General features: G+C 41.7%; 1 protein-coding gene across 6 annotated transcripts; it reads left to right on the plus strand.

The window, feature by feature from the left end:
* Positions 1 to 126: 126 nt before the first annotated feature.
* On the plus strand, positions 127 to 22,419 carry Znf431l1 (Zinc finger protein 431 like 1). Of its 6 annotated transcripts, XM_039084914.2 has the most exons (6): positions 805 to 944; positions 13,230 to 13,297; positions 17,486 to 17,555; positions 18,461 to 18,587; positions 18,779 to 18,839; positions 20,018 to 22,419. In XM_039084914.2, exons 4-6 carry the CDS (start codon positions 18,554 to 18,556, stop codon positions 22,056 to 22,058), a joined length of 2,136 nt encoding a protein of 711 aa, XP_038940842.1. In that variant the 5' UTR covers positions 805 to 944; positions 13,230 to 13,297; positions 17,486 to 17,555; positions 18,461 to 18,553; the 3' UTR covers positions 22,059 to 22,419. The 6 variants fall into 6 exon arrangements, with proteins under 6 accessions (XP_063124266.1, XP_063124264.1, XP_063124267.1 ...); XM_039084915.2 differs by lacking the exon at positions 13,230 to 13,297 and having other exon boundaries at positions 830 to 944; XM_063268195.1 differs by lacking the exons at positions 13,230 to 13,297; positions 17,486 to 17,555 and having other exon boundaries at positions 790 to 944.
* Positions 22,420 to 22,851: the final 432 nt, after the last annotated feature.

Genomic DNA, 22,851 nt, shown 5'->3' on the forward strand with positions numbered 1-22,851 from the left:
GGGGGTGAGAGGGAAAGTGGAGGGAAGAGAGAGAAGGATGGAAAGGGGTGGGGGAGGGAGAGAGGCAGAGAAACAGAAACACAAAGAGTACAAAATTTCTGGATTATATAGGAAGAGCTTCTGGGGAAAGGAAAACTCGGTCCCTGCACTGGAAAGTTCAAGGTACAAGGTGGGGTATCCCAGACAGGCCCTGATATGGGTGGGGACTGAGGAGTGCTGGGAGAACCTGGAGGCCCAGACAGCTTTGGTGTGTTAAATATATGAAGGTCAGCTGATTGTAGGGTCTGAATCCCAACAGCCACAAAACAAAACTCTTGTTTCCTCAAATTTCTCTTTAATTGTTAATATCTTGGGCACCCTTCCACTTGTGGGACAGATTAAAAACTCCACTGCAAGTTGAGCATGGGGGTTATGCAAGCTGCATACCTTGATTCCAGGAGGAGGAAGGGTAAGAGCCTACTGAGTGTTGTGAGCTGAGTTCAGGTTGAAGTGAGGACCGGGTGAGCTCAGGGTCACTGCCCACGAAAGGGAGGAGCAAGCGGCTGGGCAGTGGTAGGTGGTGTGGTGGGTCCTTCCGGGGGCTGGGCGGGGAGACAGATGAGAACGCTATTGGAGGACAGGCACAAGTGCTACTGAAATGCAAATCCCTGTAGATCTGGAAAAGGTCTGGCTTCAGGCTTGATGCTTGGGCCGGCAACTGTGTACCTACACTGTACGTTCAGCCCCTCCTACCCTTACGGAGGTGCTCAAGTCACTCAAACTACTGGCCAATCGGAGTCTTCAATGGACCTGCCAATCAAAAGGGAAGGCGGGCTTTTCCGGGTGCCTAGGTGTAGGATTCGGTTAGTAGTTAAGCAGTCTTAACTGGTCCTGGCTGCTGTGCTCTCTGTCCTGCCGTTGGATTCTCTGAGGCATGTTCAGGCAAGCTCCAAAGTTGCGACATGGTGAGCACAGGGTCGGGGGGCCGGGCGGACGGGCATGGGACTGAGCAGTGGGAGGTGGTGTGGTGGGTCTTTCCCGGGGCTGAGTTGGAATCCGCGGCTACCTGTGAGGTCTTAGCCACTCACTAGACCCAGCGGCAGTTTCTGAATAACTTCCTTGTAGGGGCTGCAACTGTGCAGAGCATTTGGCTTGTGTATGGAAAGATCCTTGGCGTTATCCCAAACTCAGAAGCCTAGTTTCTACAGTTCTGTTTTCAACATTTAACATTAAGGTGTAAGATCCATTTGGAGTTATTTTGTGGAGGTTGTGGAAGGCATCTCATGTGCTGGGTAGCAATCCAATATCAAGCTGTAATTGAAGGATTAAAAATTAATAATAAGCCGCCTAGCTACCCAAAAAGAAGAAGTAGGGTCTGTGAGAACATGAACTTTTCACCCCTCCCTTGCTGTACAATGGTTCCGGGAACATTCTTGCATGAAAAGTTTCCTGGAACAGCCACAATGACCCATAGCCTCCGGCCACAATGGTCCAATGGCCCTGTAAAATGTCACTACCCCTAATCACAATGTCACAAAGTCCTGGGTGTGTTGCCTAGTGTTACACATGACTAGTATATGACCTAACTGTATGGGCAGTTTATGGTTTTGGAATTCCCCTCCTCCCTCCCTCTTGATCCCCCTGGTTTGTGGTTTTTTTCCTTTATAAGCTCTGTGAAAATTCAGGTCGGGGTCGAACTCCTCTACTCCCTGTGTGGTGTATGAGTCTTGACCCCAGCATGCTGGCCTGAGCTCTCGTTTCATCTCGCTTACAATAAATCTTCCTCGTGTGATTACAGCAGGTCGGTGTCTGTGTCCTACTGGGTGCGCGTCTTTCCCGAGACTTGAGTGGGGGGCTCCCTTCAGGGGTCTTTCATAATGTAAGAGTAGAATTGATGATGTAAAGGATTTGCTAAAGGTTAGGAGATAGCAAGGCACACTAAGTAGAATTTAGCTGAGAGAGGACTGCCTGCAAAACACCACACGTGTAAGTAGTAAGCTAACTAGGCCTGTTAGAGATTAGGATGCTAGGATACACAAGTTTGTTCACCAGGATTGTCCAGAAATATGGCACCAGACCCTGATTTGCAACCAGCCACTAGGCCCATCTCCATATCAAAGAGCAGGCCTCTAACAAGCTGATCAGTGGGGCATTACAGGATCACAATCAACAGTAAGGCCTGGTGTGCCATAAAGGTTTAGTTTTCTTCTTGAGAAAAGCATTGTTCGCCACATGGGCAAGATGACCCCTGGTGACTGTAAGACCCTCGCTCTAGTCTCAGAATGGGTCACCCCAGGTGACAGGAGAGACTGGTCTTGATGTAAAAGCAAGAGGTCGTTTAATAATAACGAAGCTCCGGGCCAACACGTGTCTCACCCAAGAGACAGAGGAGTTGAACACGAAACTCAAAAGTCAGACGGTTATAGAGACAAAGCTAGGGGGTTTTGGCGTGGTTACATACAATTGGCTCATTCAAACATAGCTGTGAGAACAAAGCAGAGAGAGTACGTGCTAGAAGTCAGGGGCTGGAGGACACCTAGTTGAGATATGGCCCGGAGTGTGCTAGGGGGAGATGTCTTCCTGCCAGACGTCCCATGAATCAGTCCCATTAACTCAGGCTGGTTCCTGCATTCCTTTTCCTTATCTTTATGGCTTGCCAGTCCTGCCTGGACAGTGTTTCCTGTGCTCCTTTTTCTTTATGGCCTGCTAGTCCTGGCTACAGGGCTTAGCCCTGGGTCTGTGGCCTTTTGGGGTTTATTCTTTTAATTTTGTATCTCCAAACCTAGAATAATTCTCCTTTCAGTGACAACCATTAGAAAAGGTAAAACAACAACAAACACTGTTGTATTGAGTGCTGGCCTGATCAAGCTACACTTTCCGTCTTTTTCCTGAGGACCCCGTGTTTGAGCTCCTTCTGAAACTCAGGGACATGCTTGGCAGAGCCAGTAACCATCTAGGGCCTAGTCCTTGGGAGCTTTCCCTGGAGCCCTGCGTATAGAGATAAAACAGCTCCCCTAAAACCAGGAATATGCTTGGGGCCAGGGCATTTGGGAGGGGTTGCTTAAGATTCTGAGAATACAAGTCTTGCCACAATATGGGCTCTGGGTCCCTAGGCCACTATGGGCTTGGTAAGGAATATTTTTGAAATACACTGAGTTCCTTGTGCATCACTGTTTGATTAGACTTTTCCTGAGTGTGTCCCATTATATGATGTTTCTGCTAACTTTGTAGTTTAACCTTTCTGCTGACTTCATAGATGTCTCCCGTTTTTTTCCATTTCCCTCATGTAAACTGTATACAAGGTGACATTCTTCTTAAGCTTACTTAGTTTAAGACTCTCGCCCCCCACCCCCCAGCTTTTATACTTTCTACCTTCTCCTTTTCCTATGTTTTTCTTCCTCTGAGACCTTCCACTTAGGACACTGTCACTAACCTACTGTTTTAGGGCACTGGTGTACTTAAGAAACATCCTGGAAATGTTTGCTGTGTAAATGGCTTATCTAAGTGGCCAGACTTGTAGCCTCCAGTTTATATTTGAATTGTTCAAAACTTAACCTGGAACCTGAACCTAAGACAAACCTAAGGGTGACAGCATACATGGAATGTAAAATCTACCTAGGCTAGATTCTCTTTTAGCATTTTAGACCCAGCTAACTGGATCTTTGCAGGTCTTTGCTACTTTGTGGTTTCTTTTTCCCCACTTTTAATCCCCCTCCTCAGCCCCCCTCCCCCCACCCTCGTTTCACCCCCTAACACCAGATAGGAGAGAAACAAGGATGGAGGAGAAAAAGATCCTTGAATCTGAAAGATCCCATGCAGAGAGACCCTTACTCAAGTCTTGGGAAATCTCGGACCCCAGACACAGAGAGACCATTTTGGATGTAATAAGCAAAGGCGAGGTTTATTACTGAGACCTATTACAGAGATCTCCGCGCCGACACGTATCCCGCGCAGGAGACAGAGGTGTCGACCACGAAACTCAAAAGTCAGAGGGTTATATAGAGAAAGCTAGGGGGTTTTGGCGTGGTTACATATAATTGGCTCATTCAAACATAGCAGTGAGAACAAAGCAGAAAGAGTATGTGTTAGAAGTCAGGGGCTTATCAGGGTCTGGAGGATGGCCCTGAGTGAGCTGGGGGGAGATGTCTTCCTGCCAGACATCCCATGAATCAGTCCCATTAACTCAGGCTGGTTCCTGCATTCCTTTTCCTTATCTTTATGGCTTGCCAGTCCTGCCTGGACAGTGTTTCCTGTGCTCCTTTATCTTTATGGCCTGCTAGTCCTGGCTGCAGGGCTTAGCCTTGGGTCTGTGGCCTTTTGGGGTTTATTCTTTTAATTTTGTATGTCTAAACCTAGAATTCGCATAATTCTCCTTTCAAATCTAGTTCCTTGTACTCGATCCAGCAGCGTCAGTTCAACAGTCTCTGCTGGGGGGAGTGAAGATGCAAAGCCAAGAGTTAGATTTGGGGGTACTGCTGGTTAATACAGCTGTCTCGAGTTTGTTTTTCATAATTTTTATGCCCCATAGTGCCATAGAAAGCAAAGCCACAAATTAACAAAGAATTCTCCAAAATATGTTCAGAATATCAGTTCTTATCCAGAGGCACCTCCCTGTTCCTTCCACCAAGGTTGATAGAACTTTCAGCCCCTCCAATCATTCCATGCCTCAGCAGGCTGATAAATTTGCCTACAGCCCCTGACCCACTTTGAGTGCCTGGGTACATACAAAGAATAGGGTCAGTTGTAAGGCACAAACAAAGTAGCCAAGTGTGGGGAGCCGACTTGCCTGAGACCCCAACATTGAGCTAATTAGGACAGACAAAGAACATAGGAAAGCTCACCTAAAGGACAAGCTCAGTGGAGAAAACCTAAGGTTCTAGCTAAAGTGCGGATACCAATCTGGGGGTCAGCATTGCTCAGTAACAAGGCTTGCCAGGAGCGCTGACAAAAATCTGGTGTTCCAACAGGTTTGCCAAGTGGAGGCTCCTAACCTTTTTTTTGGGAGCTAGCTCCATACAGACCTTTGCAAAAGAACCAGCTTCCTATAGACTCCTACAGACCCAGGGCTGTGACATTTTGCTGAGAGCCAGTTTCCTCCAGACCCACAGATAGTGACCTTCTACTAGGGCCCAACTTTCTACAGACCTAGGCCAACATCCCACAGGAGTGAGCCAACTATCCTGTTGCAGGATGGGACAACCAAGGAAGAAAAAACGTGTAAACAAAGTTCCCGAGGTCACTGTATTGTGTTTATCAAGATGACCAAGATACGAGGAACACATTACTCTGTCCCATCCAACAGGACAGTCAGTCAGGGTCCAGGGGGGTACCAAGAGGAGAATGGGGGACAAGAGACTTGAAGAACTCTAATACAAGCGTCTGATCAAGGTGACAATTTTATTCTTGCTCTGGTCATATACTATAGCAAGACTGGGGGAGGAGGAAATCTTCAGGGGGCTGGGAGACCTCGATGTATTAGCCTATGATGAAGTTGGCTCACACCTGCGGGATGTTGGCCTAGGTCTGTAGGAAGCTGACTCCCCCACAAAGGTCAGGAGCCTCCACTTGGCAAGGCGGTTTCTAAGCAAAGCTGACCACCAGATTTGTATCAGCCTTTCTGTAAGCTTTCCTAGAACACTGTTTTTTTGTTTTTTTGTTTTTTTTCCCACTGAGCTTGTCCATTTGATGAACTTTCATCTGTCCTTTGTCTGTCCTAATTAGCTCAATGTTGGGGTCTTAGGCAGGTTGGCTCCCTCAGCTGTATTTTTTTTTTTTAAACTTACTTTCTTGTCGTAGCCCACTGGCAAATATACTTGTCATTTTCCTAGAAGTGGTACCAAGAGCTCTCCACACCTGGGAGAGTAGAAGATTCTAATAAAATACAAATTTACCACACTAGGGCTCTGTCTGCCCCTAGGGTGTGGTGGAAGGGCAGAGCTGGGAAGGCCTGTGCTGAGTCATGCAATCTCTAATCCTCCAATAGAGGGGCTGCTACCATTCTCTGGGGAGCCTAGCAATCAGGAGGAGCACCAGTGGGAGGTAGCTTGCAGGTTCTTTCCATATTCTCTGATGTAGTTCATCAGAGAGCTGTGAGGGAGATTTTGCAGCCACCAGGAACAACAGGTTGGCTCAGCTATCAGAGTCCAATCTGACTGGACTGATGTGGACTGTGAACCAGACTGTGGTGCTGTTGGTACATGTGGTGTCCTGGGCAGAGGACCTTGGCCTCTGAGCCTCTCTGAGTGTGGATTCCCTGGGGAGGAGGCTCTGCATCTGGTTATAAGGTGTGTTGATTATAATATCACTGCCCAGTGTGCACACAAGCATTGCTCTTGGTGTGCAGAAGACAGATTTCAAAACTGAAAATCCGGTTTCTAGAAGTTCTGAAGATTGTATTGCAAATTTATTTTGTGTGATAAATTTTACAAATAGTTTTGAAACTGGGAGGGATGAGGTTATGAGAATCATCCTTTGGCAATACTTGGTTAAAATCCTTTTACCTTTCCACTATCAGCAGTCACAGTGAATGGAGTGATTCAGGGAAATTCAGTTCCAGAGTCCAAAAGGAGTTTCTGAGATGCAGAGGTTTCTCAGGTGTGCAGGGTGGGGTGTAGGTGGGTAGGGCAGATTCTACATCATTACTAAAATCCACATGGCATCATGTGCAAGCAGACATTAAATTATTCTTCAACCTTCGTTTGTGTGTGGGTTCAGGGGGGCTGGGTTTGTGTGAGATCACACAGGGGCATTGGGAGCCGCAGAGCCATAACCCTCCTTTCTTACCACCTTCACACAGAGAGTGTGGGGTCAGTAGTGGCCGGAGGGTCAGAAATATAGCAGTTTAGGGGTCAGTTTGAGTTATTTTTTGTTGGAGTTGGGAAGTCTGTGTTTTTTTTCCATTTGAATACACATGCAATCGTAGGTAATATTGGTCAAGTTCACATTTTTCCTGGCTGAGTTTCCTTAGGTCTTTTGATTAAAACTTGACTATAATTTGGGGCTTATGTTCTTGCCTTTTTTTCTCTACATCTCATTTTTTCGCAAATGTGCTAAACTTTTGATCGCTGTAGCACTTTGTTAAGTACAGATGGAATCTACACTGTGCCAAAATGTGTACTATTTCTTTATAATCCTGTTGATGATTCTGAGGTTTTTTTCACATGGCAAATAGCTTTGAAATCAGCTGTCCTGTTATGTATTATTAGACGTTTTCTTTAGATTGTATTGAATTTTTGCTGCAAATTTAACATACCGAACATTGCTTTTTTAACATCACTGTAATGGTGTTGTTTACAGTTATATAAGTTGGTAAAAGATATTCTCCATAATAATTCATTTAGCAAGCTATATAGTACATGTGTGAAACTGAAACTGATGTGAAATAATGTCCAAAGCCATAGAAAGAGGACTTTAGTGTAGACTTTAGTGACACAGAATTCATCCTTAGGCTCACGTAGGTCTTTATAAGTATGACTTAATTGAGAAAGCAAAAAGAGTGAAAATAAAGCATGGTCCAGAATTGGACAATAAATCTGGATGTGACACAGGATTGTGTCTTAGCACTAAAGTCTGATAGCAGTAGGTTGGGATTTTCCATAGATACCTACTAAAACTAGTTAAGACTATGTTTCTATAGTTGTTGTAAAATTGTGCATATTTAATATATGTATTCTGATACATGTGTACGTAATACCTACACCCAAGCAACCCCATTCAACAGAGTGTTGTATAGGAATCGAGGCTCGTGCCCAGACAGACCACACCTGGCCAGTACGGTTCCACGTGAGAGACTTTCATTGGTGCTGGGGATGGGGGATGCACAAAGGAGGGGAGGAGACAAAGGAGGAAAAGAGAAAGAAGGGGCGACGGTCAGGAGGGGTTGGCTTTTTATTTGGGTAGGGACATAACTTCTTGCAGGTGAGGGTAGGAGATGGGCTAGGAGGACACTGGAAATATATGACAACAGATGCTCAGGTCCCTTTCACCTCTGGGTGACGTCACTGCTATCGCTGGGTTTGGAGACAACCTGCAACCATAAAGCCGATTCCTCATACCAACACTAAGTTCTCATAAAAATGACAGAATTGCCATGGATCCCAGCAGTCTTCTCAGTATAGTTTCCATGCACTTGAAATTAGTTTTAAATCGTTCCAGAATGCTCATGTTTCTTGCAGTTGTATTCATACTTGCCTAAATATGAAAATAACATCAATGCTCATTTGTTGAGGACCAGCTAGGTGCCTCTAGGCGACCAAGGGTGCCTTGGGTTAAAGAAGTGGATAAAGGATTATGCACTTGTAAAGACTCTCACAGTCAGTGCTTTATTGTCATAAAACAGCATGTAATTATAGCTTAAGCATTATCAACCCATTTCTTTCTCCCATATAATTTTAACCTTTAATGCACTCTTATTATCAGATGGATATGGGAGCTTGAACCATGTTGTCAACATTGTAGGTAGCACTCGAAAATGAAGGGTGACCAAGTCAACTCAGTCAGTCAACAGGGTCTCAAGGGAGGGAGTGAGGATTGAAAGGAAAAAGAAAATAAGACAATATATAGCATGATTCTAGTGAGTGCTGAGGCTGAAGTGGGTTTATTTTTTCCAGTCTGCTTTTCTACCGTTTTTAGTACAAGCAAATAATAAGGTCAATTCTAGGTCAAGGAACAAACAAGGCACAAAGACCTGTGATCATTGTTTCTAAGGGCTCATCAGTTTGACAAGAGAAAAGGACTGGTTCTAGCCCAAATGTAAATATTCTTACCTGAACCTACTGCCTAAGTCCTAGTCCATGGTCAAATTCCTCCCAAATTCCTATAGAAGGGCAGAAAGCAGAGAATCTAGCTGAAACAATCTCCTTCAAAGAGTTTTTTTTCCTAATGTTTATTTAGAACATTATGTGGAGAAGAGAAGTGAAATATCAAGCTTTCTGTAGCAAGAGTTGTTGTAGATGAGAAGCAAATGTGTTATTATAGTATGCTGTAAAAATGCAGAAAGTGGCTTTATTTGGATGGCATGAGAGCCCTCTGCCAATGAGTCATACTGCATGAAGAAGTACAATGGAGGTTAAGAAACAGATTGACGGGGACTGGAGAGATGGCTCAGTGGTTAAGAGCACCGACTGCTCTTCCTGAGGTCCTGAGTTCAAATCCCAGCAACCACATGGTGGCTCACAACCATCTGTAATGAGATCTGATGCCCTCTTCTGGTGTGTCTGAAGGCACAGTGTACTCATACAATAAAATAAAATCTTAAAAAATAAATTAAAAAAAATTTAAAAAAAAAAAAAAGAAACAGATTGACAGGGTTGGGGATTTAGCTCAATGGTAGAGCGCTTGCCTAGGAAGCGCAAGGCCCTGGGTTCGGTCGCCAGCTCCGAAAAAATGAAAAGAAAAAAAAAAAAAGAATAGAAAAAAAGAACCAGATTGACTGTTTTGTTTGAGTTTAAAAACTAACAATAAATTAGAGTTGAACAAACATGTAAAAGTCTTAGATAACTGACTCGGCTCTTTGTTTTCTCTGCCTTTAGTAACTTATCTTAGATGGTAATACTTTCATTTTTGCTTTGGAGAAAGCGTTTAAACATTTAATATTTTTATACATTGGTTTATTTAGGCTTAATGCATAATATAGTTAATGTAGCGATTTTGTACAACACCTCATTTATTTCTATTTGAATAGTTATTCAAACATTAGTTTTTCTTAAAAACAATTATGAGTATTCCTTTGGAATGAAATGAAAAGCATTGTAATTCCACATTCCTAACTAGTGAAATCTAACACAAGAAAGTAACTCCTTTTGTTTCCTGCGTAATATATATTTCACATTGCTGAGAACAAAACTTCTGATTTCACATATAGAATGGGCCCAAGATGAGCTTGTCATGAATTCCTGTGTTGCTGAGTATTTGATCGAATTGTGAACCCAGAGACTGTCCAATTTACTGGCGGGGGCGGGGGGTGGGGTGGGGAGCTGTTTCTAACTGGTATGGCTCAGCCCTTAGTACACACCTTTGCTCTCAAATGATGAAGGTAAACATAGTTTTAGAAGGAAGCACTCATGTTCGTAAATAATGTATAATTGAGTGACTGAAAAAATGATGAATCAGGGAAAGATCTGACAGAATAGGATATACCCAACTCTCAAGAGAAGAGGGAAAAGAGGCAATATAAGAGGAAGCAGTGAAAGAATAAAAAATTCAGCTAATATGTCAGAAGTTTAAAAATGCTATCTCACCCCTAAGAAGCCTTAAATACCTCAAATTCCAGACCCTGCCTTCTATCTGTAAGTAGGTAAAAGGTCACATTTCTTGAGCCTGCTCTCCCAAGAACTAGTAAAAGGACTTAAGATAAGGCCCTTAGGGCTGGAGAGATGGCTCAGTGGTTAAGAGCACCGACTGCTCTTCCAGAGGTCCTGAGTTCAAATCCCAGCAACCACATGGTAGCTCACAACCATCTGTAATGGGATCCGTGATGCCCTCTTCTGGTATGTCTGAAGACAGCTACAGTGTACTCATATACAAAATAAATAAATAAATACATTTTTAAAAAAAGGAGAAAAAAAGATAAGGCCCTTAGATATGCGGTTCCCGAACTAGTAAAGATAATAGAAAGCTTCTCCCAGCAGCTAACTGTCTGCAAAGTTAAATTAGAATCTTAACAGAACAACCTTGAGAAGCAGGAAGCTTCTCCTAGGAACTAAAGGGAACACAAAGTTAAGCAATCTTGAGAGGCAGGAAGCTTCCTGTGATTTTCCAGTGACACCACCCCTGCTGCCTTGGGCTGTGGTTTCTCCCTTTAAATACCCTTTCTTCCAGCCTATCTGGGTCGAACTCCTATGCCCCTGTGTAGGATATGAGTCTAGAGCCCAGTGCACTGGTTCCTATCAATAAACCTCATGTTTATTACAGCAAGGACCGTCTCTCGTGAGTTCTTGGGGGTGAGTCATCCCGAAACTTGAGTGAAACTCTCCCCGCTCTGGGGGTCTTTCAGCAGCACAGAGGGTAAGAGGAGGAGGCAGTTTTACCTGGAGAATTTTACAGAGACAGGCAGGCTAAAGACAGAAAAAGAGAAAATGAGCAAGAGAATGAGAAGAGAGCAGTTGACTAGAGTTCATTTGAGACCAAGCACAGCAATTCAGTCAGAAGTGAAAGACACAATTTGAAGTGGTTAGCATGAAGAGTTTGAGCTAGAAGAGCAGAGTTGACCAGCCAGAGTTCAGAAAGAACAAGAAAGGGTGATTTTGGTTGGGGATTTAGCTCAGTGGTAGAGCGCTTGCCTAGCAAGCACAAGGTCCTGGGTTCGGTCCCCAGCTCCGAAAAAAAGAAAAGAAAAAAAAAAAAAAAAAGAAAAAAGAAAGGGTGATTTTATTCAACAGTTAAGTCTCAGATGCCCAAAACACTCAAGTGCCCGACCCTCCTGAGCCCACTCAGTGTTTGCCCCCTGCTGAGCCTTGCTGATGCAGGTTGAAGCTTTAGTTCCTAACAAAGGAACATCTTGATCTTTCAGTTTGGCACCTGGGCTGAATTCAGTTCCTGAATTTTGTTCCTGTTTTTCACCTGAGGGCACAACCTATTTTTCCACTTTGCTCCCTGGATTTCTCCACCCAGTGAACTTGGGGTGTATATTCTGTGAACCTCAGTAAAGCTTTGGCATTTTCTTTGCACAAATGACCCCAGTCTGTGTCTTTTGTTAAATCCCCCAGGCCTATGCCCTGTCATTCTAGACCTAGATAAGATTGTACAGAATCTATAAGCTTCCTTGACTAGGCCTAGATTATCAGAAGCAGGAAGTAACCCTTCAAGGTATTTTTACACTTCTATGTCATAGTAACTGTCTACAAAAATAGAAAGAGAACTGTATGTATCACAATCATGCTGCCCCTAACTTTACGATTTTGCTCTTCTTTGTTCGCTATAGCTTCCCTCCTTTGCATTTTCATTAAAGCAATATTGAATTAAGTTTTTAAATGAGGGTAGATTCTCATATAATATATCCTGACCACTGTTTCCCCACCCTACACTCCCAACTACCCCCCACTTCTATCCTTTCCCCAAGATCCACCCCCCCCCCACCCATTTCCTCTTCAAAACGGAGCAGACCTAACAGACAAAACAAGATAGAAAAAGACAAGGTGAAAGTCTTCATAGTGGACAAGGCAACCTGATAGGAAAAATCTCAAGATCAAGCCAAAGAATCAGAGTTACACCTGCTTCCACTGTTACAGTCCCTCAAAGACACCAAGCTAACAGCCATAACGTATCAGCAGAGGACCTGGCATAGACCCATGCTGTCTCTATGCTTGCCATTTAAGTTTCTGTAAGATTCCTAGAAATCCAGTCAGTGTTAGTCATGGGTTTCCTCTCATGTCAAGGGCCTCAAGTTAAACCAAACATTGGTTGGCCACTCAAACCAATTTGTTACCATCATGCCCCAGCACATCTTAGGAAGGATCAATTGTAGGTGTGTGTGGGTGTTGGGCGCAGAGGGGGTGTTTCCAGGTTTCTCTTTCTTCTTTTTAGCCTGTAGAGTACCTTCTCTCCTCAAAGAGAATAGAACACCGGGGTGAAGGCTCCGAGCCTGTACTAGCTTGACCTCTGCATTCAGTGAACTGTGTGGAATTTGTCCTTAATGATCAGTCCCTGCTGTCAGTTATCTGAGAGAAAAGTTTGTCCTTGCATCAGCAAGGATTGTTGAAGGAGCTCAAGGGACCGCCTTGGCCAAGAGCTCAACCAAATGTAACTTATTAGCAACATCGAAGCCCTGTCTGGTTTCAAAGGATGGTCAGTTCAGACTCCATATCCTCCATTACTAGGAGTTTTCATTAGGGTCACCCTGGTCATCCAGGAAGTTGTCATTGTACTGGATTTCTATACTAATTCCAAATAACCCCTAATTCCAGCTGTTTCTACCTGCATTGTACTTTCCCCTGCATCCCCCTCAACTGATCCTCCCTACTCCTGTTCCCATCAAACTCTGGTCTACTCACAGAAATTATTCTATTTCCCCTGTAGAAAGAGATCTGTGCTTCCTCCCTAGAGTCCACCTCTTTAACTAGCCTCCCTGGGTTTATTACTATTTACCTAATAGGTAATATCCACTTGTAAGTAAATGCATGCCATGTTTGTCATTCTGGGTGTGATTTCTTTAGTTGCATTTACTTGCCTGTAAATTCATGATGTCATCTTTTTAAACAGCTGAGTGATACTCCATTTTATAAATGTACCACATTGTTTGTTTACCCTGTAAGGTTCAAAGTGAGTCTTAACTACCAGGAGATCCCCCAAGTGAGGCATGAGAATGGAGTTTAATGCAAAGGTAAGAGTTTATTTTCGGGTGTGTCAGGGTCAAGATTCTATCAGCCCCTCGTAGCGAGGGACTGGAAGGTGACCCCAATGGCTGTGACAAGCAGTTTTTATACTTTCAGAGGTACAGGTTACATTAGCAGGTTTACAGTTCAAACTTATATGGCATGCCTTTGAGCTCTTCATCTGGGACCAGAGGGTCAGGCTAAATGTACTACAGGTACATTTTGCAGGATTTTCAAGAATGTCCCTGCTCCTCCCAAGAACTGTGGGTGGAGAATGGAACTTGTCCTAGCCTTGACCGGAGGCAGTTGATGTAAAGCTGGCAAAAGCCCTTAGGGTCCCCATAACCTACCTACTTTCCACCAGGCCAAGCCTCCTGACAGCTCTTAGGCTTCAGTAAGAACTAGGGTCCTTCAACCCATTCTTCAGTTGAGGTACTTTTCGGTTGTTTCTAGGTTCTGGCAAGTGTGAATAAATATGCTATGAACATAGGTGAGCAAATGGCCTTGTGGTAGGGTGGAGCACCTTTTAGATAGATGCCCAAGAGCTTTATAGCTGTGATTTGAGATAGATGGATTCTCAGGCACCAGGACTCTGAGGAAATGCTCATTTCCATAGTGGCAGTATTAGTTTGCACCCTACAAGCATGGAGAGTTATTACCCATTCTCCATATCCTTACCAACATGACTTGTCACTTGTATTGATCTTAGCCCTTCTGACATGTGCAAGATAGATTCTCAAAGTAGTTTTCATTTCCTTGATGGCTGAGATGATAATGATTTCTTTAAGTATTTCTCAGCTTTTTGAGATTCCTCTGTTGAGAATTCTCTGTATAGATTTATACCACCCCCCATTTATTAAGATGTATTTATTTAATGTAATCGAGTACACTGGAGCTGTCTTCAGACATGCCAAAAGAGGGCATCAGATCCCATTACAGATGGTTGTGAGCCACCATGTGGTTGCTAGGAATTGAACTCAGGACCTCTGGAAGAGCACTCACTGCTCTTAACCACTGAGCCATCTCTCCAGCTCCTATACCCCATTTTTTAATTGAATTTTTTGCTTTAGAAAGTCTAATTTCTTGAGGTTTTTATGTATTTTATATATTAGGCCTCTATAAGATATGGATTTGTTTAAAAAACTATTTTCCCATTGCTTAGGCTGCCACTATGTCCAATTGACTGGGATTTTGCCACTTCTAATCCTATTTATTTATTTATTTATTTATTTATTTATTTATTTATTTATTTATTTATTGGCAAAGAGGAGAAATGAGGATTGGCCTGTAGTTTCTTAAAATTGTTATTACAATCTTGTACTTCATGTTCAAAACACTTTCTGTCTGTCTTTCTGACTCCTTTTATTTTTGATATCATTTATGTTGTGTGATTCTATTCATTATAATCTAATTATATTGTTTCTCTGGAAAATGAAAGACCTTCACCTAGAATTTTCTCTTCTGAAAATTTACTATGTCATGAGTTTCTTGAGGTTTTGATAGTTTGGGAAACTGTTACTGTTTTAGTGTCCTCTTCTGAAGGCTTGCCTCTCCTCATTTCTTGGCAAATCTGTGTTTTCCAGTTGTTGCAATCATCAATTTTGGGGTTTGTGTGCATATGTGTGTGTGTGTGTGTGTGTGTGTGTGTGTGCGCGCGCGCGCGCGCGCGCGCGCGAATGTGTGTGTGGTTTGTGTTTGTTTCTTTTTTGCTACTTAAATGACTGATATTGTTAACACATTTGATATTTGATTTGGGTTTTTTAAACTTTCTGATATATTATTGCCTTTTTGTCCTAGTTAGCTTCAGTTGTGAACATTTTAGAGCCTACAATCATCTGAGGGGCTCTCATCTGAGGGCATGCCCTCATCAAAATGCCTGGATGCTGTATCAGTGAGAGATTGTGTTGTGATGACTGATGTGGGAATGCTCTACACTGAGGGTGGCAGGATCCCTGAGCAAGTGGGCCTGGGCTGGGTAAGAGAGCTGGCTAAGTATGAGACAGTGACCAAGAAGGAAACTAAGATTTGTTCATGGTTTTTGCCTTTTCTTGAAGCTTGAGTTTCTATGCTAAGCTCCAGAACTTATGGCTGTCGTGTGACTGGACCAAACAAGTGAATCTGTTTATTTCCTGAGATGCTTTTGGTTAGAGAATTGAATCAAAGTAGGAGAGTAGCAAATTAGAACGAAAAAAAAAAGGTTATTTTGTTGCTGGACAGAAACTAGAGAAACTAGAAATGTTCTCCTTTGGAGGAAAGTGGTAAATATCAGGGCTTGAGATGGCAATACAGCATAGTAAGCTGTATTCAGAGCTTAGTCGGCTGTTGTTGTAGCACCTGGAAGACTGGAGTCATGCAAGTAATGCAGTCAGAAGTTGAGGTCATAGGATTTCAGTGGAAAATAGACTCCATGAAAAATCTAGCTAGAAGTCATTTATATGGTATTTTGACCCCAAATCTTTCTTATTCTGCCCATGCACTGAGAAATTGAGTAAGGCAGAATTAAAAAATGATTAGCTATATTTCTTAGGTGAAATATTGAATCTGTTAGATGATTATTACTAGTAACTCATTTTGGACTACAAGAAAAAAACAACAAGTTGAGCAGAAATAAAGGCAAAGTCTGTGGTTTGTAGAGAAAAGCAGCCCTGGGAAGTTACCCATGGCAGCCAAATGCTGAGACAGAGGCATGAATTTTCAAAGAGATTATTACCATTAAAGAGAATGTCTTTGCTCAGGATTGGAAGCCTAAGAAGGTGAATTAAGGGAAACAGTCCCTCCTGCTAAGCCTTCAGTTAATGGAAGGGGGAGTTGGCAAAGTCATTCCTAGACCCAGGAAGGAACTTCATATAAAACCTGCTACTACTGGTCCAAGCTTGGTACCCAAGTTCTGGAAATAAGAAATATGGAAAAATAAGGTTATCACTTCTTCCCCCGTGGTTTCAGTTGAGCACTGTTCCAGCCATCTATGTTTGGCAGAGTGAGATCCCCAGTGAGGGAGGACACTATGAGAGTGCATGGGATGAATCTGAGGATGAAGTCTGAGTTGCATTTGAGACTACAAGATTTAGAGATACCTAAGTTGTGAGACACCTGTCATGGAGAGCTGCATATAGCAAGTGGAGGTAACAAAGCCAAGAGATGTATGAGAAGTTGCAGGGATATGGCCATCTAAGCCTTTTGAAACTGAAGCTCCTTGTATCTGAGACAGAGATGCAGGATTTGGTGTTTGTCCTGCTGGGTTTCTTGCTTTGGTCCAATCTTCCCTCACTATGTACACATTCCTCTCTACTGGAATGGGAAGGGGTATTCTGTGCCTTTGTATGTTGGAAAGATATAACTTGCTTTCTGATTTTACAAGATGTGGCAATCAAGAGTGTCAGAAGTGATTCGAGGCATTTGAAGAGTGTATAGGCTGCAGGCTATTAGGGTCATGGGAAGCTCCTGATTAGCTGCCTGTGAGGGATGGTTTTCCTAGAATTGATTTGTTTGGACTTTTCCAGTTTGGGAAACAGAAACTTAGGCCTAGTTTCCCAACCTGTCAGTTTACAACCTGTCATGGAGGAGTCAGCCTTGCTCTGGCCAACTCAGTTCTCTCAATAAAAGCTTTCGTAGGAGGAAACTTTCTAGATGATTAGTTATTGGGGATGACATTTGGATGTCTATAGACTCAACCCATTTCCTGTGTGGGGTGTGTGTGTGTGTGTGTGTGTGTGTGTGTGTGTGTGTGTGTGTGTGTGTGTGTATTGTGTAGTGGTTGTACCTGATTAGTCAGCTTCCTTCTTATGTTGTCTTGCCTTCAGCATTATAGACTCTAACCCTAAATCACATAAGATGCAGTTGAAGCAATTGCTATTCAGTGCTAAGGTATTTTGCAAGCCTGGTGTTTTTTTATCATTTTAGTTTTGTTTTTATTTTGAGGACAAAGTTTCTCTATGTAGCCCTGGCTGTCCTGAAAGTAGCTGTTTAGAACATGCGGCCTCAGATGTAAATGGTCCACCTGCCTCTGGCTCCAGAGTGCCAGGATTAAATGTCAGCCAACATGCCCAGCTTTCTCTTTGTTTGTTTGTTTGTTTTTATATTATTGGCTGATGGGTTGGACTGTGGGTTTTGGCACATGTCAAGCATATGCTGCTGTGTTGATCTTCATCCACGTTATGAATTTTGAAATTTGACAGAGAGCATATTCTGTTTCTCAGGTGGCATGTATTCATGACATTAATACTGCCTGGCTATATTGCCTGAGCTTTCTGAGTCATTGGACTGCAGGTATATGACATTTTTCCTACCTGTTGCGTTTGTGTTGATTTATTTTAATGAATATGTATATTTTGCCTGTATGAATGAATATGCACATCATGTATGCCTAAACCCCATAGTAGTCAGAAAATGGCTTCAGAATTCCTGAACTTGGAGTAATCAATAGTTGTGAAGCTCCATTCTAACTACTGGCAATTGAGGCCAATTATTTTTAAGACCAGCAAGAGCTCTTCACTGCTGAGCCTGCTCCTGTCCTATGTTGCTTATTTAGGATCAACATTTACATTGCCAATATTTTCAGCTATCTGTTTAAACATTCATTCCCTTTTAGTAAGATTTCATTACTGTTACAGTTTAAACTGGGCCATCTCAAGATTCTGGAAGATGAATACAGAACTGCAGTGAATGTAATTCTTTGTAGGGACGCTAGTAAAAACCTCTGAGTCCTTTCTATCTTTCTTGTTAGTTTGATTGATTTTTCATAGGGGAGACAGGGTCTTAATATGTATCTCTGGCTGTCCTGGATAGACCTCAGATATACCTGCCTCTGCCTCCTGATTGCTTGGATTAAAGACATGAGCCTATATACTCACTTGATATTTTTTGTACTTAGTAAATGTTCATACAATTTTTCTGATGTATGCTCAGTGTTGCTTGCCGTTCTCTCTCTCTCTCTCTCTCTCTCTCTCTCTCTCTCTGCATTAATTAACATTTTTCTTGCAAGGCTATATCCTACTCAAAAAGCAAAGAAATGACAGAGGTAAACCTTATTACTCACTTTTCTTCTAAGATGATTTGGTAATTAACATTAGAACATCTGGGTCAAGAAATAAGTGGGGGAAGCACCAGAAGCATACATTTACAGTGATATTGGTATCATGGATTCTGTTTTACTAATGTATGGGATATTTCAGGATGCATTGACCTATGATGATGTACATGTGAACTTCACTCGAGAAGAATGGGCTTTGCTGGATCCTTCACAGAAGAGTCTCTACAAAGATGTGATGCTGGAGACCTACAGGAACCTCACTGCTATAGGTAAGACAGTGAATTTTCTTTCAGTTTTTAAAATAAGGAAACAAATGTTCCTTTGTTACTGTTGCTTTTCTGTAACTTCAGTTGAGAATAAAGAAGAATGAGGTGAAAAAATCAGGTTCACTGAAGATAGTAACTTAAATGTTGCCTAATTTCCAATAATATATCATACATTTTCTGGTATTGTATTTTAGGTTACAATTGGGAAGACCATACTATTGATGAGCATTGTCAAAGTTTCAGAAGACATGGAAGGTAATTTTCATGTGCAAGTTCGTATGAATATGCCCCTGAAGAAATGTTAGTATGTCCTGGAACTTTTAAAGGAAAGCAACAGTGTTAACAAAAAAAAAAAAAAGCACTTCTTTAACTGTATTGATTATTAAATTCTCAGAAATCCATGTACCTCAATGTCAGGTGTCTGACTTGTTTTTTGCAAGGCATTCCTCTAAGAAAGAAGACAAAGAAACAATGCCTTAACAGATATTACCATTTGAATCATAGCCACATTACAGCTACTCTGTAAACCTGCCAATCTGCAATCTCTTTAGTCTGATAAAACAAACACACACACACATACACACACACACGCACACGTACACAGAGAGAGAGGGAGAGAGAGAGATAGAGTAGGTGATAAGTTTATGTTTCTAATAGGCAAATATATCATAGTAAAGCTGATTACTCATATAGGAACATTGTTAAGTTTAAGTGAGAGGGACAGTTTATGAGAGTCAAGAATGTTGTTGAAGAGAAACCTTGATTCTTATACCATATGACTATGATGAACAAAAAGTCAAACTGTGTGAATACAAAGTGGAAATATTTCACTTGTTATTTTAACAGCTATATCCTGTGTCACAATGGATACAAGCCATGTGAGCACAAGGATATTGAAAGAAGCAATGCCCCCCCCCACAGAACAATTAAGATATATGTAGTAGTCCACATTTGAGCAGACTTTCTCAGTGTGATACAAGTTTATAATTAGTTGGTTTCCCAACTTCATTGGGAATATATCCATAAACTCACATAGCAGAAAATCCCTATGAATACTAGGATTGTGGAAATCCCTTTCTGTTTGTCCTGGTTCACTTTGCTGATGTGGTATGCAAATGTAGTGTATTTCACAATAAAGGAAAACATATGAATGTACTCAGTGTGGTAAAGCTCTGAGCTCTTCCATTTCTCTTCAGATATATGAGAAATCTCATAGAGATAAAGGATGCTACAAATGTGAGCCATGTAATAACACTTTTACCAACCCATAATGAATGGGAAACCATGAGTGTAAACAAAGTGATACAACCTTAAGATGTGATTCTTCTTTACAAATAGACCAAATTATAAAATTAATTTCCACAGGTAAAAAGATTCATTAGTTTATTGAATGTGGTAAAGCTTTCCCATGTGCTAACTATCTATCTTTGCAGGCATGAAAGATGTCATCCTGGAGAGAAACCCTCTGAAAATACTCAGTGTGGTAAAGCCTTTGCACAACAGAGTCATCTCCAAAGACATAAAAGCACACATACTGGAGAGAAACTCTATGAATGTAAGCCACGTGATAAAGCCTTTACATACGATTCTCAGCTTCAAACTCTTGAAAGAATTCATACTGGAGAAAAACCCTACAAATGTAATCAATGTGGTAAAGCCTTTGAACGTCGTTGTAATCTTGGAAGGCATAAACTAATACATACTGGAAGAAAATCCTACAAATACAATCAATGTGGTAAAGACTTTGCAGGACTCAGTCATCTCAAAACACATGGAATAACACATACTGGAGGGAAACCTTACAAATGTGATCAATGTGGTAAAGCCTTTGCATATCATAGTTCTCTCCAAGTACATAAAAGAATACATACTGGAGAGAAGCCCTATGTATGTGACCAATGTGGTAAAGCCTTTGCACAACTCGGTCATCTCCAAGTTCATGGAATAACACATACTGGAGAGAAACCTTACAAGTGTGATCAATGTGGTAAAGCCTTTGCACATCATAGTTATCTCCAAGTACATAAAAGAATACATACTGGAGAGAAGCTCTGTGAATGTGATCAATGTGGTAAAGCCTTTTTATCTCATAGTTATCTCCAAGTACATAAAAGAATACATACTGGAGAGAATCTCTATGAATGTGATCAATGTGGTAAAGCCTTTACATCTCATAGTTATCTCCAAGTACATAAAAGAATACATACTGGAGAGAAGCTCTATGAATGTGATCAATGTGGTAAAGCCTTTACATCTCATAGTTATCTCCAAGTACATAAAAGAATACATACTGGAGAGAAGCCCTATGTATGTGATCAATGTGGTAAAGCCTTTGCTCGACTCAGTTATCTCAAAACGCATGGAATAACACATACTGGAGAGAAACCTTACAAGTGTGATCAATGTGGTAAAGCCTTTGAACATCGTTGTAATCTTGGAAGTCATAAATTAATACATACTGGAGAGAAACCTTACAAATGTGATCAATGTGGTAAAGCCTTTACATCTCATAGTTATCTCCAAGTACATAAAAGAATACATACTGGAGAGAAGCTCTGTGAATGTGATCAATGTGGTAAAGCCTTTTCATCTCATAGTTATCTCCAAGTACATAAAAGAATACATACTGGAGAGAATCTCTATGAATGTGATCAATGTGGTAAAGCCTTTGCATCTCATAGTTATCTCCAAGTACATAAAAGAATACATACTGGAGAGAATCTCTATGAATGTGATCAGTGTAGTAAAGCCTTTGCATCTCATAGTTATCTCCAAGTACATAAAAGAATACACACTGGAGAGAAGCCCTATGTATGTGATTGGTGTAATAAAGCCTTTGCATATCATAGTTATCTCCAAGTACATAAAAGAATACATACTGGAGAGAAGCCCTATGTATGTGATCAATGTGGTAAAGACTTTGTAGTTCCGAGCGAGCTTAAAAGACATAAAAGAATACATACTGGAGAGAAACCTTACAAATGTAATGAATGTGGTAAGGCCTTTGTAGGTCAGAATGATCTTAAAAAACATAGAAGAACACATACTGGAGAGAAACCTTACAAATGTAATGAATGTGGTAAGGCCTTTGTATTCAATTTTAATCTCCGAGCACATAAAGTAATACATACTGGAGAGAAACCTTACAAATGTAGTGAATGTGGTAAAGCCTTTGCATGTAACACTAGTCTCCGAACACATAAAGCAATACATACTGGAGTGAAACCTTTCGAATGTAAGCAATGTGGTAAAGCCTTTGCATGTAACACTAGTCTCCAAACACATAGAGCAATACATACTGGAGTGAAACCTTTCGAATGTAAGCAATGTGGTAAAGCCTTTGTAGGTCAGAATGACCTTAAAAGGCATGAAAGAATTCATACTGGAGAGAAACCTTACGAATGTAATGAATGTGGTAAAGCCTTTTCACAATCAAGCCAACTCCAACTACATAAAAGAACACATACATACTAAAGAGTAACCCTATGAATGTAACCAATGCAGTAAAGCCTTTACTGTGATATTCAAAGGTATGGTGGTTAAAATATACTTGGCCCATGGCAAGTGGCATTGTTATGAGGTATGGCCCTTTTGGAGTAGATGTGGCCTTTGAGGATGTGTGTCACTGTGGGGGAGGGGGTGGTGGTGGTTGGCTTTGAGACCCCATGCTTAAACTCTACCCAGGGCAGAAGAGTCTTCTGGCTGCCTTCTGATCAAGATGTAGAACTCTCTCCAGCACCATGTCTGCTTGGACACTGAGATTCCTTCCACCTTGATAATAGACTGAACCTCTGAATCTGTATACCCTCCCCCCAATTAAATGTCCTTTCTAAGAGTTGCCTTGGTCATGGTATTTTTTCACAGCATTAAAACCCAAATTAAGACAAACAGCATAAAATATACCACACTAGAGAAAAACTGTGAATGTACTAAATATGGTCAAGCCTTTGCACATTTGTATAACTCTCACTATAACAAAAGTATTCATACTTCCATTCACTGAAACCCTGGGCTCTGTGGCAAAGTCTGTGTCTTGAAATCTGCATAAATACCTAACAATTCAAAAACATGGTCAAAGTAAATGCCAGGAGTCTATTGGAAACAAGCTGAGTTAGAAGGGTAGGGATTATGTTTAGGGTGGTTGGGTGTGCCTTTAGTGCTAGTGAAAAAGCCGCGCCAAAATTTGGGGAGCCTCTCTAGTCGCGGGATGGAGTTCCCCAGGAAACGCGAGTAGCCCGTCTTGATGTAACAGCAAGAGGTAGCATTT

Source organism: Rattus norvegicus, chromosome 9 (assembly GCF_036323735.1).
Source record: "Rattus norvegicus strain BN/NHsdMcwi chromosome 9, GRCr8, whole genome shotgun sequence".
NCBI lineage: Eukaryota > Metazoa > Chordata > Mammalia > Rodentia > Muridae > Rattus > Rattus norvegicus.